Source organism: Haliaeetus leucocephalus, unplaced genomic scaffold (assembly GCF_000737465.1).
Source record: "Haliaeetus leucocephalus isolate CR32 unplaced genomic scaffold, Haliaeetus_leucocephalus-4.0 Scaffold656, whole genome shotgun sequence".
NCBI lineage: Eukaryota > Metazoa > Chordata > Aves > Accipitriformes > Accipitridae > Haliaeetus > Haliaeetus leucocephalus.
The window spans coordinates 9,031,073-9,044,583 of record NW_010973092.1 but is presented as its reverse complement, the minus strand read 5'-3'; the positions used below and the strand labels follow the sequence as shown (position 1 = coordinate 9,044,583).

Genomic DNA, 13,511 nt, shown 5'->3' with positions numbered 1-13,511 from the left:
ATCTTGGAAATGTGGAAATTGCTGCAATGTTTTATCACTGGAACATTTATAGGATCCATTTGGTGTGAGGGAAACAGAAGTAGGGGGAATTAATTCACTTGTGTGATCTGCAAAAACATACTGAAAATCTGATTTAGCACGCTTGGCTCCGGCTCTGCAATAGAAGTGTTGGCATCATGACTCAGCCCAGCAGAGAAGGGCTGCAGTCTCTCCCCCACGACATCTATAACTGCAGCCACAGTAAACAGCAAAAAAGCACATACTTGAAAAGATTCTGGCACATAGTGCCCCTTCCAGCAAAACACAGATAAATGCCTGGCTCACGCTTACCAAAAGATCTTTCTTAAACAAGGATAAGAAAACAAACTAAACTGTACCCCAAAGGCACTGTGCAAGGCTGACTTCACTTCTCGTGTGGATGCTGCATACTAGAGGCACACTGCATCCTCATGCAGCAGGGAGCTTCCTTCCCTGCAGATATTGCAGACCCCACTCTACAGGGATTCCCTTCCCTGCCAGTAATGGAGCCAAGGGAGCAGAGGGACCAATGCCTTGAAGAACTTAGGGTGGAAGGGAGCAAGTGCTGAAGCAGTAGAACAGGATAAAATGTTGTCTATCCTCCAACACTGCTGCTCCCAGCAATTGCAATACAGCCAGCTGAAGGCTTCAGTTGTCCTTCAATTCTGACTCACTTCCTCGAGATTTACTTTAACTTTTCATTTGAGGTACTAATGAGTTACAAAGTGAAGTTACTTGCTGAGAATTGGAAAAGCATTTTCTTTTGCTCTCAGATACAGAATTTCAGTGGACTGATATACTGATCATGCTTTCGTAGACTTGTCAGTTGCTTTAATCAATCAATTAATAGTCCCTCATTTTGTTACAGCCCCACTGCTCTGGTCCAGTAGCTTATTGCCTACTATAATTCTTAGGTGCTCTTTGAAAGAGCTAGCAGAAAGAAGACACAGTTAGAAAGTCCTCTACTTTCTGTGAAATATAATTTCACCACCTGGTCCTGGCAGGTGAAAAAACCTCTTAATACTATTATGTACAGAAAGGCTACCTTGGAGGCTCTGTAGTGCATTCATTCACAACGAGCACGAACTTTCTCTCCCATCAAAACTAAAGAAAATGGCCCTCAGTAAGTATGGGCCAGAATTTAAAAATTATTCAGGCAGACAGAAGCCTACTTTCAAAGCTCCTTGGATGCTAACTCCTGGTAAGAGAATGGTGTCTGAGCATCCTGCTTGGGCTTCTATCTGCATCCTTAGATAACCAAGTCTTTAAAAATCTATTTGTAGAGACTGATCCAAAGCCACTAGATACGCCCACTGACACACGTGAAAAACAGCAATAGTTTATGTTTTGAAAAGTGTGTCTGTTTAAACAGCAGGTAACGCCCAGTCTGGACCATTTGCCAAATGGCCAACACAATCACCCCAGAGGGAAGTCAGTAACCTGCCAGGGACCCAGCCTGGCCACGCTCCCGCGGCATTCTGTCGCTGTAGCTTTTGCAATGCATCATTCCAGCCCCGGGCATCCCCAGAAAGTGCCGTGCTGCAGCTGATCCGGGCAGCCCCGAGACGGCTCCTTGCACCTTCCTTCCATGCCTCCCTGTAGGCTCCTTTACCCTGTTATTTCCCCAGGGTTAGCACACTGGTGGCTCGTCCAGACTAGCGGGGGGAAATAAATATCCCCATTTCAGTGGGCTCATGAATCCACACTCATTTCTGGAAGCCTCTTTGCTACTCCACGGCTAGGAGACAGGTCTTCTGTCTGCGCACATGCCATGGTCCCCTGAGACGGGCTACCACTGGTACCCAGTTGTGGAGCAACTGGTCAGATTTTCCTCGTAAGAGGGCTGACATTCTGCTGTACAGGCAGCAAGTGGCCGGTGCTGCCGTGCAGCCGCCCACCTCACAGCACTCCCTCGCCTCTCAGCGGGATAATGGGGCTGGAGAGCAGCTTTCAAGCAGGCTTTTCCCTCAAGTGAGGGTCTCGGCAATAAGCTTGATTGGGAGAAGACACATTGTGGGATGTGCATTGGCTGCAGAAGAGCGGGATGATTCATCCCTGCCTGTCTGCAAGATGAGGTAGGTTCATCGAGCTCTCCGCAGAGCCGCACAGCGCACTAGCAGCAGATTTGTGTCTAATAATAATACTCTGCCAGCAATTAAAAATATAACTCCATTTAAGGGCGAGATACACAGCTTGGGGTAAAGACTGTAGGATGTAAAAAATGACACCAGTGGGTATTTTAAGACAAAACAGCTGAAGGTACAAGCTGGCTGCACGGCACGGCTCGCTCGCCCGCGCTGCGGTCGCTTCCACCTCCTCAGAGAGCCAGAGCAAAGCCCCAACCTCGCCACCTCTTGGGAGCAGCAGCTGCCAAAGACACTGCGGAGGTTTGCCCCACCTTTGGTTTGGGGCCAAACGGGCAGGTTTTGGTGCCGGGAGGCTGGGAGTGCAGGCAGGCTGGGATGTGCACCGTGGGGTAGAATTCCCAGTGTCCTGCAGAGCCCAGGTGTCCCACCCTGCACCCAGGTCTCAGGGATAGAGATCTGTACTTGGGAGCATGTGGGGAAAACCCCCACGTTGCTTTGGGAGCTCAGGAGATTACTAGGGATGCTCTGGAGCAGATTCAGCAGCAGATGAAGCAAAACAAAACCTAGTTGTCATTTCCATGTCTTTAAGCTTGTTGTTGGCCATCACCCAGACCTGTCTGAGCTCACCTGAGGGAAGGCGGGAAGAGTTTTATCCGATAAAATAGATCAGAGAGAGAGAGATAATAGACAGATAATACTGCCTGTGCCAGAACCCCCTTGGAAAAAATGAAGAGCTAAGGAAAGAGGAATATACTTAGAGACAAAAAAGGACTTGCACGCAGCCCAAGACTAGTCCAGGCTCCTAGCCAACCTAACTTCAGTGCGACAGCCGAGATGGTGTCTTAGAAAGTGAAAAACAATTCTGACCAGAATTTTCAGAGAAGGGTCTCTAAGTCAAACAGCCTGAATATGGTCTGGTTCCTTCCCTGCCACAAGCAACCTTCATTCTCCCTATAAAGCTTTTACCATATTCAGCTGTATCAGCCGGTTGCTAAGACTTTCATGCAAAAAAATTACATCTTCCCCAGCTGGGATGGACAGGACATGTACAATGCAGCAGGCATGTTTATATACTGTATTGAGACTGTGTCTGTGTATATTCTGTGTCTCAGCATAATGCCTCACTATACCAACTACTGATTTTCAGGAACTGTATACACCGCTATTATTTACAAGCAGCCAACGGCCATGGCAGGCCAGGCAGCCCAGCCCACGCAGTTGGTTGGAGGGGATCAGCAGCCCCCGCTGCCAACACCTCCTGCAGCAACCACAGGTCCTTAACGCCTTTGTGTTGTTGCTGCAGACATGGCAGCAGAAAATAGAGCAGCTCCATCCCATTCACACACTGTAACTATTTTTACAAGCGCCAGCAGCATGTGCTGTCCTTCAGGTTACATCTGCCTGCACGCTTATTAAAAAAGAAGTGGGGGGGGGGGGCGGCAAATTCAACCAGGGAAAGGGAAACAGATTTCCAGTGAGTCTGGTGTGACCCTGGGCCCAGCAGTGCCAAGGAAAACAGAAAGACTCATGAAAATACATAAATGAAGCCCAATATAAAGCATTTACAGTGCTAAGAAGTGGTGAATGAGCAGTAAGTAGTGGATTGCTGGTAATTTTGCAGCTTCTTTGTCGGAGACTTGGCAACCTGCTGTGTTTTATAAGTGGCTGAATGACAGAAAATGGCTCAGTTTCTGCTGGCCACTGGAGTGTGCCTGTGGTTTGCATCCTATGATGAGGAGTGAGCGGTCCCAGGCAGGGCCACAGCTGGGTCCAGCTGCAGATATGGGGAACACCAGTGCAGGAGCGGTCCTGGCACTGACATGGCTTTGGCATCTTCTCATCCTGGGAAATGAGAATTTCAAGCTCATTGCCAGTGTAAACTGGTGCAAGCTTGGTTTTGAGAGCAGGTAATACCAACACCACTGAAAGCTTTGCTGCGGTTTCCTTGGAGCTGGCAGTATTGATCATGGCATGCAGAAAGGTCAGCAGGACCCTTTGCTGGCCTAATACAACTATTTCTGTTTTTCTTGGTTTCCTCTCTTCCTGCTAACACATCTTATTTGTGAACAACTGAAATTTAATTTTGAAGCACCTGATAAACTCAACAACCCAAATGCTGTAAGAAAGTCATTCTCTCATGAAAGCATTACCACCTTGTGTAATCCACCTTTCTGAGGCACGGATTTGTATCCTCAGCTCTCTCCCTGCAGGCAAGGATGTACTTTACTCACAGCATGGGACCAGCTAAGAGCTCTCTTTCCCCCTGGCTCTTGTAAGGAGGACCAAGCCATGTAAAAGGCAGAAAGCCACCTGGGAGCACTTTCATTTCCATCACTGCCCATAATTATTTTCCTCTCTGCTCCCAGTTTTCAGCTCGCTGGCAGCTGCAGCTCACTTGCAGAGACAGAAGGGAATACAGATCTTGGAAGATAAACCCACAACATCCACAACTACAAAACGTAAATCAAAAGCAAGGGTCACACATATTCCCCAGGATTGTAATAGCCCCTCCTGATGCAGTTTGCATCATCTCATCACTGTTGATATTTAGAAGATCTTTGAAACATTGCGAGCACCTTTCCAGTAACAACATGGAATGAGTAACTCTGGACCCAGAACAAACATTTCTTCTGGGAAATTTCCTCTCTCGAACACATTTCGGCTTCAGAGAGCAGCGAGTCACTTGTTCAGAGCCTCTCCTTACCAGGCCCAGTGCCACATGTGTCCCCTCCTAGCCACAGACTCCAGCTGCTCCCCAAAACACTGCTGGCACTGGCTTTGCCTCTCCCTCCTGCCCTCTCACCACACTGACAGGGGACATCCCCGAGTTGTCTGTAAGGCAGAGGCATTCAAAGAAGAGCCTGTCTTAACCCCACAGGAGTTCAGCACGACATCGAGGTCTTTGAAAACCCAGTTCTGACTCCCATCACACACCTTAGAAAATATTAAAAAGCTAATGGACATTGCTGCAGCATCAGGGATGAAAATCTAGCTTTGGCTTAAATCAGTGGTTTAAATGTGCAAGAAATGATAGAATTAAAGACAAACCCCCTGAGTGCTAAACTATCAATGTGTACCGCAGGCCAGGATCCCGGATTTCATACCATGTGCCAACGTGTCTCTAACCCCAGACCCTGCTGGGGGGCACTGATGATCTCGTTGGGGGACTGTGGATAGGGGGAAAAAAGAAAACCCCAATGAACCCAAACAAGCCAGCAAACAAGACTACCTGACTTGTTTTTTTCCTCCTCAGAGAGACATACTCCTCCCAGGCAGAAGCTTTTAGGGATAACATTCCCAAATCGCTCGAAGATGCCTGCCCATCCTTTCTTATTGGTTGCTATGGTGAGAGATGACGGAGCCCCAGATGGGTATAATACAAGGCAGCCTGCGGGGAAGGGATTTAGCAGAGGCAGGAGGAGAGGCGAGCGGTGGGAAGAGGGGAAGGCGCTGCCCGGCCGTGGCCACACTGCTCACCAGCACCGACTGGCCACCGCAGACCTGCCCGGGGAGGTAAGCGTAAGGTAAGTTAGTTATAGCAAAAGAGAGAGGAAGAAAAGAAACTGGTTCTATTGCACGTAGCTCTTGCTCAGAGCACTCAGCCGGTTGGGAGGGAGAACCCTGCAAGAAGGCTCAGCCAGCACTTTGGGGATCTAAGGGAGTGATGTACTGAAGTGATTTGTGGCTGTTGCTGTACAGTAATTTGTTAGTGCTCAGTGTCTTATCTGGGGGAGAGCTTTGTACTTATTATTCATTTATTTGTATTTCCCTAAAGGCATTGATTTTATATTTCACCAACCTTCAGATTTCGCATTTAAGATCCTAATATTACAGTGTGAGATGCTGCAGGAACAGAAAGAGTTTGTACTCTATTAAGCAACAAGTAAGGTACAGAAAATGCAGCAACAACTTAAACCAGTGAATTAACCATTATGCAGATTTTTAAATGGCATTTAGGTGTAAAATCAAAGTATCTGTTGGCAGCTTCACAAGGCAAGTTGGAGCTAGTTTAATGATCAGTTTATGTTAATCACACTCACAGTATCCTTTCTATTCCATGGGAAACAAAAAAGCTAAAAAACCTTCTATGTAGACAACTAGTCAGAAAGAAGACATTTTTAAAAAAACACTAACTAGAGCATAAAGTATGCCCTATGTCCCAGCTGGTTTTTTTAGTTATGAGGCAGGGTGATATAGTAGTCTGGGCTCCATCAGGATTGATCTTTTGTAATTTTAACCATTTAAGACCTAGCATCTAATCTAAGCTAGCCAGGCATAGTCCTGAGTTCAATCTAAGGGCCAGTAAAGCTGGTGGAAAGATTTCACTGATGTTGGTGGCCTTTGAACCTGTACATGAATCGGGAAACTCAGCCTCTCCCTGCATCTGGTTTCAGGGGCACGATGAACATCGAAGTGCACAACATCACTTACACCAGTGCCACCGTCTCCTGGGCTATGAACAACCCCTGTCCAGAGAACTACTACCATGTCATGTACCGTCCCAACTGGAACAGCATCTTCGCCGGCTATTTACGCCAAAACTTCCACCGCGAGGAACGAGTTCCTCACCCCCTCAGCTCCCTTGTCCTCCACCGACTCACGCCATCCACCATCTACGTCCTCTGCATCACGTGCAAGAACTCTTACCCCTCTGGCAACCACTGCACCACCTTCCACACTCTGGACAAAACCCCCCTGGTTTTCGGCAGCTCTAAGCATGAACCTACCACCTCCATGTGGATGGTGAGCAGCCTGCTGCTCCTCTGCTTCATTGCTCTCCTGGCCTACGGCTGCCTGCAGTTCTGGTCCGCACGCTGCCAGCGGGCTGCGAGGCTGAAGCGTCCCAACACCAGCCCCGAAGACGTGGGCGAAGGGAGCAGCTCACTGGAGAGGCCACTGAACGACGGACTGAGAGAGGAGCTTCTGGAAGTCCCCATGACCACTGTGCTAATGAGGAGCTCCAGTTTCAGGAGGGAGAGTCCGTATAGCTCCCCCCACTGCTTTTTTTCCTATAAAACCAGCGACGACAAAAGGGCCATCTTGCCGCAGCACGGCCTTCAGTGAGAGCAAAATAAATGGAGACCCTGCTTAGAGGTTTAGTTCGTGCTGCTATTTCCCAGCTCTTGCCAACAGGACTGCCTGTGCGTCCACGGGGACTGTTTTTCCCAGGGTAGAACATGAGGTGGGGACATTGCTCGCAGGGAGAAAGATTTTTGTCAAGTGACAAAAATATTCCCATTTGCTGAGGGTTTTTTCAAAAGAAACCAAGTCAGCTCTCTGGGAACGGCCACGCTTGGCTGACTGTAGTGTGATTAGCTAATCTGCATCAGTGCTGTAGGTTCACTTCAGAGCCATCAATCAACATGCACAAGAAATAAACTCCACTCAAGTAGTTTCACACTTGAGTGATCCTCCACTAGCATCACCCCCCAAGCCCTCATAACGTCTGTATAAACAGTCATCACAGCCTGACAAAAGCTTTTTGTCAGTATTAAGTAGTCTATATTTGCACATACAACTATTTTAGTAATTCCCATTTTGAACTAAAAATGGGACTCCTGAAATGGTACCTTCCTTGGGGAGGAGCACTGCTTTGGAGTTCCAACTTGCTCTCCTCCGCGCATTTAGATGGATGTGACTTGGTCTCAATGCCAACACCAAGCACAGAGCAGTGTCAGCATCCCCTAACATAGGCATGTTACGGAGAAGAGTACAGGAAAGCAATAGCAAAAGCACACTGAATATGCTTCTTGCATGGCTTTTTGGTTTCACACAGCAACATGACCCTGCACATTCGCACCCGCCATTCTGTTAATGAACTAGTTCTTGCATTTCTTTCTTCCTAAATAAATACTTCCAACACCCACACCCCTTCTGGCTGTTTTCGCTCATTCACTGACCTTGGATCCATAGAGGTAATATGGCTGAACATTGGCTGGCTTGTCCCGCTGGGGTTCCTGCGTGAACGGGATTGCTGTCCTCACAAACCTGCGGCAGGCATGGGAGACGGGGAGGAAAGTGGTCAGAGCCCGGTTAATTGTGCTGAGCACAGGTATGGCATAGTCCAGGATGAGCTGCAGCTGCAGATAATTAGTAATTCATCACCTGAGCTACATGCACTGGAATGCAAATTCCTGCCCCAATCTATTGGTGGTGTAAACCATGTCAGTTTAACCTACCAAAGGTGGGGTTTCTTCTCATTTGGGGCAGGAAAGAAACCCATATTGAGCAACTACCACAGCTCTGCTGCTCAGTAAACCAATCCTCTGAATGAAACTAGCTCAGTTGTTTGCTATCACTGTCCAACTTTGTTGCTTGAATTTGTTACTAATATTTTCAAGGCCAAGGGGAGCTGGTGGGCTTTAACTTCATTTTAACTGTAACTGTTGCATCCCATAGAGGATGAAAACCTCACTGCAATGCATGTGAATTTTATGTGGCAGGTTTGACATATTGGAAAGAAAAGCAGGGTCTCCAGGTGCCCCCTGCCTTGCTTTTTCTCTTCACCTGTTGGTGGATCCATTGTAGCAGTAGTTGGGTAGAAAGTCAAAGTTGAGCTCCCAGAAGACGTGGAGGGTGATGCGCCCATAGGGCGCGGAGACGTTGTGGTTGGCCTCCCGGAACATGGCATCAAAGCTGTCCAAAGTCATGTGCTTGCACAGCAACCTGTGAGTCAGGCGATTTATTTCCAAGAGCCACTCCAGCTCCTGCAGCACATAAAGCAGCAGCAAATGCAACATATTACCAAGATGACAATAGAAACAGCTGATTTAATTGCCAGGGGAATGATTTTATATCCACACCCGCACAGAACTTTCCAGGTGAGGATATAGCAAATGCTAAAGACATCAATTTAACTCAGTGGCCGAGGCCAACTGCACTTCTACTCAAGGGGTCCTGGTCCAGTATCTCCTAAGCCTGCAGGAAGCATTTGTTTCTGTCCCAGAATTAATTTGTTTCCCACTGAGCACTGGCTGGCTTTCACATCAGAATCCTTCAAAGGTGGAAACTGTTAATTTTATGCTACTTGACTCTGATGTTCCTGTAATGTATCAAAGGCAGCAAATCCTGTACACACACAAACGATGTCTCAGCCTCCTTCATCCAACAGGGGGAATTAAAGTCAAAATTTCCTTCTCCCAGATCACAGGACTCTCTTATATGATCTCTGCAAAATCTAACTGCTGACTGTCACCTTATGATTTATGGAGATACTTAATGGTCCAATAATAATGCCATTAAAGCTGCATAAATAGAAATAGTAGAGACTCAGCAGCATAAAGGAGGATACATGGCTGGCTGAAACCTACAGTAGGTGGGACTTGAAGCAGAAGACAGTTGACTGTGTATCCATAGCAGTGTATTATTCTCTCTATTCATACTCTCAGTCAGTAACAGTTCTTACCACTATGGATGTCAGGTCCTCACTCTCAAAGCGGCTAATGGCCTGGTCTAACGATTTGTACATCGCTGCTGAGATACGCTGGGTAATGAGCCTGTTCAGGTCAATTGATCTACCCAGCAACTGGGAAAAGAAGAAAAATATTTGCATGCTATATACAGGTGGAGAAAAGGTACTTTTTTTTTTTTTTTTTTAACAGACACAAATTAAAACCAAGTATCCAAGTCTGCTTAATGTGAAAGTGGTGATGCAAACACCTTGGCTGACTTTACCATTACTTAAGAGGGAAGGAGGGAAATGTGGAACATAACTCATTTTCCCCTTGGGCCCCATGCCCTGAGTGCAGAGTGTCAGAAACAGGTTCAACCCTTCTCATTCCAGCACTGACCTTGACTGAGCCCAGCACTAGGATGTCAGCCACCAACGAAAGGATAATAGACCAAGAGTTATGAGTACTGGAGTCTACTGCTTGCACTGTACCTGGACATGCCTCTGCTTGAGCAGTGTTTCATAGCGGTTGGATGGTGGGTATGGAATAATCACCCCATAATTCTTACATTCAGCCCGGAAACGCTTGTCCAATAAAACACTGAAAAAGGGAAGCAGTGTCAGGAAAAAAAGAAACATACACTATCATCTCCTCTCTGGATTTTTTCCAGAGTTGTTTTCATCCTTCCTTTCATCATGCTCTGAATGCCAAGAAATTTCCACACACTAATAACTCTGATTTCACTACTAAATTACAGAGCAGTGGTTGTTATCTGGGGACTGCCATGCTGTTGTCTGTCATTCTTGGCTTTTACGGCTAAAACATTCCAGAAGACAAAAGACTGTGCTGAAAGTTATCACTAGTGCCAGGTACTGGTGTGCTCCCTCCTTGAAGATCTGCTGTGGGAATATTTGGTTGGTGATGGTGATTGCTCTCCTTCTCTAAGGCCAAATGTGATCTAGAGACAAAACTCTTTGCAGAGTTACACCAAAGACTTGGTTCGCCTTTGGGGCCATGGGAGGAGGACTCTCATTGGAGTTCATCCATGTTCTTTAAATGATTAGAAAGAAATGTCACAAAGAGCCTATCTCCTCACAAGGGAGCAAGCAATTCTGCAGAAGTCTACGGTCAGCTGGTCTGATGTGTGACCTAAGATACTGAGTACCCTTCTGGCCATTACAAGTCCTGCTGCTTTACGAGGGTGAGGACAAGTTCATGTTCCTGTTTCTTAGAGATGGGAGACTTCCACTCCTTATCTGCCTGGTACACAAACAGAAGTCAAGCAAGGACATGTCTTCAATAGTCTCGGTTTGCTTTTCTGCTGCTCTCACAAATTGTACTCAGACAGCTACTTAGGATGCCAATTATTATTTTTTCACTTATAGCCATGTCTCCTTGCCACCATTAATTCATTTTCCCCATCTACACTGGTCTGACATGGACAGCCAGCTCTGTGGGACAGGGATGATCTATTTTGTTATGTCTACCTGCAGCAGCTACTCCCTGAGGGGAACTTTTTGGTTAACAGCAATTTGGATGCAGTGATATCATCACTCATCATCAGGAGTCAGGTTCTCCTACCTGCCAGCCATTGCTTTATAATAGGCAAAGATCTGATCTGCCAGCTTGTACACAAATTGATCAAAGCACAAATTCACCTGGGGGAGAAAAAACAAAGACATCATGAGGGTGTCAGCAGCACAGAGCAACTTCCTCCTACGCATGCAAGATCAATACAACTCAACACAGAGCTCTAATTTAATACGTACATGTATGCCACACTATCTAAAAAACATACTGCAGTTCTCACATGCTGAAGGTAAGCAGAAAATTGCAGTTACGTTTCTCTCTTATAGTTTCTGCATGTTCTTACAGGTCCTGGTCCCCCATCCTCAATCATCCTTCCCTCTCAGGGATCTCCGGTTTCTCATTTTCCTTTGATGTCCCATAACCCTCTGCCCATCAGACAGCCCCTTCCTTGCCTCCAGTGTTTGACAGCCTTTGGCTTCCACTGTTCCCCATTGGTACAGCTGAGCTGAAGCCCTTAATCAGCAGAGCCTGTAACCTCTCTGGAAATTTTGATCTTTTGAAAACTTCTCAGTCTGATGGATATTTTTTTTCAGGAGATGCCTATAACATTTACTGAACTGCTGGGTGGGGCTGTCAAACAGGGCAATGTGACCCCAGTGAGCTCATTCCATACAATAAAGATGAAGAGAACTTACTTCAGCTTCAATTTCATCGTATAGGAACTGCTTTTTGAACTTGGTCAAGGCATAGTATGCACTGTCATTATAGAGGTCCAAGGGGTACAGTACGTACCTGAGGGCAAGAAGACAGATCATGTCTTAAATTAACTTTAGAGCATATCAGCATAAATGGCAGCCATTGCATGTGCCCTGCTCGGTGCAAAAAATGACTTTTCTCTGACTTCAATCCTATCACCTCCATTCACTCCAGCCCCCCAAACACTCCTTCTCGCTCCTTGTGTCCTGCTGGAAGCAGCTAGAACAGATCTGGATTTGAGCTAACTGTGAATTGTTCAATCAGCGCTTGCTTCTCCTCTGCCCTTAAAAAAGCTTTCATCCTGCCCTCACTCCACAGAGTGCTTTGACAATGGCCATAAAATGGAAAACAAAATTTTCCTAATGAGGAAGATATTATGAACATAATTATACTTTCAGAACAGCAATTCCTCTCATCGTTTATCATGTATATAAAAAAAAAAAGTGTTTAGGTGCCTTAGCCAGGGCCCACATCCCTTTGGTTGCACATGCTGTCTGACTGCTGCATGCAGATGATGGTACCACCAAGTTGTGCCCACATCCGAATAAAGCAGGTGCCAACTGCTGGTTTATGATGCAAAAGTGCCAGTGCCAGGAAGCCGCCCGTGTGCGTCTGCTAAGGAGGTATTCATACAGTACACATTCATGTGACAGCAAGTCAAGAAACATCTATTTTCCCTCCCAGGTCAAAAAGACTGTTCATCACCAGCCTACCCTACTCCACAACAAAATCCCAAGCCCCAGCACATGCACGGTCCCAACACAGCTCATCAACTCTTACTCCATCATGGAGGGTTCTTTGGTTTCCAGAATATGGTCCGTGAGGATCCAGGGCATGGACATTTCGATGGGGAACTGGATGCGGCGGCCCATGGTCAGCTCCAGGAAGAACTCTCGAAACCAGAGCTGGGACAGGTCACAGCACTGCTGCAGCGCTTCTGAAATGCAGAGGAGATCCCCCCGGTGGGAGGACACCTGTGTTACCCCCACGGGGAAGGCAGCGAGGGAAGTGCATGAGAGGCAGCTGCTGCAGCCTCATATTGGACTGGTTTTGGGTATGGAACATTTTTCTAGGATGTCTCTGTTTTTAAATCCAGACCATGTCCATGCTGTCTGAGCACTTTGTAATGGAAGAAGAAAGAAGGGATCATTCCTTTTGCTCTGGAGCTCCAGGGAGAACATTTCAATGGCTCAGAGTTACTCAGGAAGATTTCATTTGTGCCCAGTGGCTCAGAAGTTTGTCTGGGACAGAAAGAAAACTCCAGTCCTAGAAAATAAATTACCACCTGTGGCTACTTGCTGTTGCTGACTCACTCCTGTTCACATAATGATTACTACCTAGCAACACGCCTGAATCAGGCAGAAGTAGGACATCTGGGAAAAATCAAGGAAAATCTTCTGTATGGGTCAATGAGGAACAAAGCTGATCTACCTTTGCCTTTCTGAGCATGCAAGAGTTGGATTCAAGCCTCCCCCTGCCATAACCTCACCACTGATGTTGAGAAGGTGGGTGAAGAAGAAGGACTGCTTGTGGAACTCCTCAATGGCCAAGACTATCGGCCCATCCAAGCTGCTCCTCAGAGTCTTCTTTGAGCCGCTCTTGTCTGCTATGAGGGACTCCAGCATGGTCCGCACCATATAAAGCTTTGGAAGAAAGTTGACACACAGTTACCACTCTCCAGTGAGACACCACCACACACAGCCATGGTGCTCTGCAACAAAAAATAACA

General features: G+C 46.8%; 2 protein-coding genes across 3 annotated transcripts in view; one reads left to right on the top strand and one right to left on the bottom strand.

Annotated features, from left to right (window-relative positions):
- Nucleotides 1-13,511, bottom strand: part of CYFIP2 (cytoplasmic FMR1 interacting protein 2) — a 45,429-nt gene that overhangs the window by 12,837 nt on the left and 19,081 nt on the right. For both annotated transcript variants that reach the window (XM_010578993.1, XM_010578994.1), the window contains exons 15-22: nt 13,272-13,425; nt 12,563-12,719; nt 11,722-11,818; nt 11,078-11,154; nt 9,988-10,096; nt 9,511-9,630; nt 8,613-8,812; nt 8,006-8,093 (exon numbers count right to left, since the gene is read on the bottom strand). In XM_010578993.1, coding sequence (XP_010577295.1) covers nt 8,006-8,093; nt 8,613-8,812; nt 9,511-9,630; nt 9,988-10,096; nt 11,078-11,154; nt 11,722-11,818; nt 12,563-12,719; nt 13,272-13,425 — 1,002 coding nt within the window. The remainder of the gene's footprint in view (nt 1-8,005; nt 8,094-8,612; nt 8,813-9,510; nt 9,631-9,987; nt 10,097-11,077; nt 11,155-11,721; nt 11,819-12,562; nt 12,720-13,271; nt 13,426-13,511) is intronic.
- On the top strand, nt 6,504-7,169 carry FNDC9 (fibronectin type III domain containing 9). The gene has a single exon (XM_010578992.1). It carries the CDS (start codon nt 6,507-6,509, stop codon nt 7,167-7,169), a length of 663 nt encoding a protein of 220 aa, XP_010577294.1. The 5' UTR covers nt 6,504-6,506.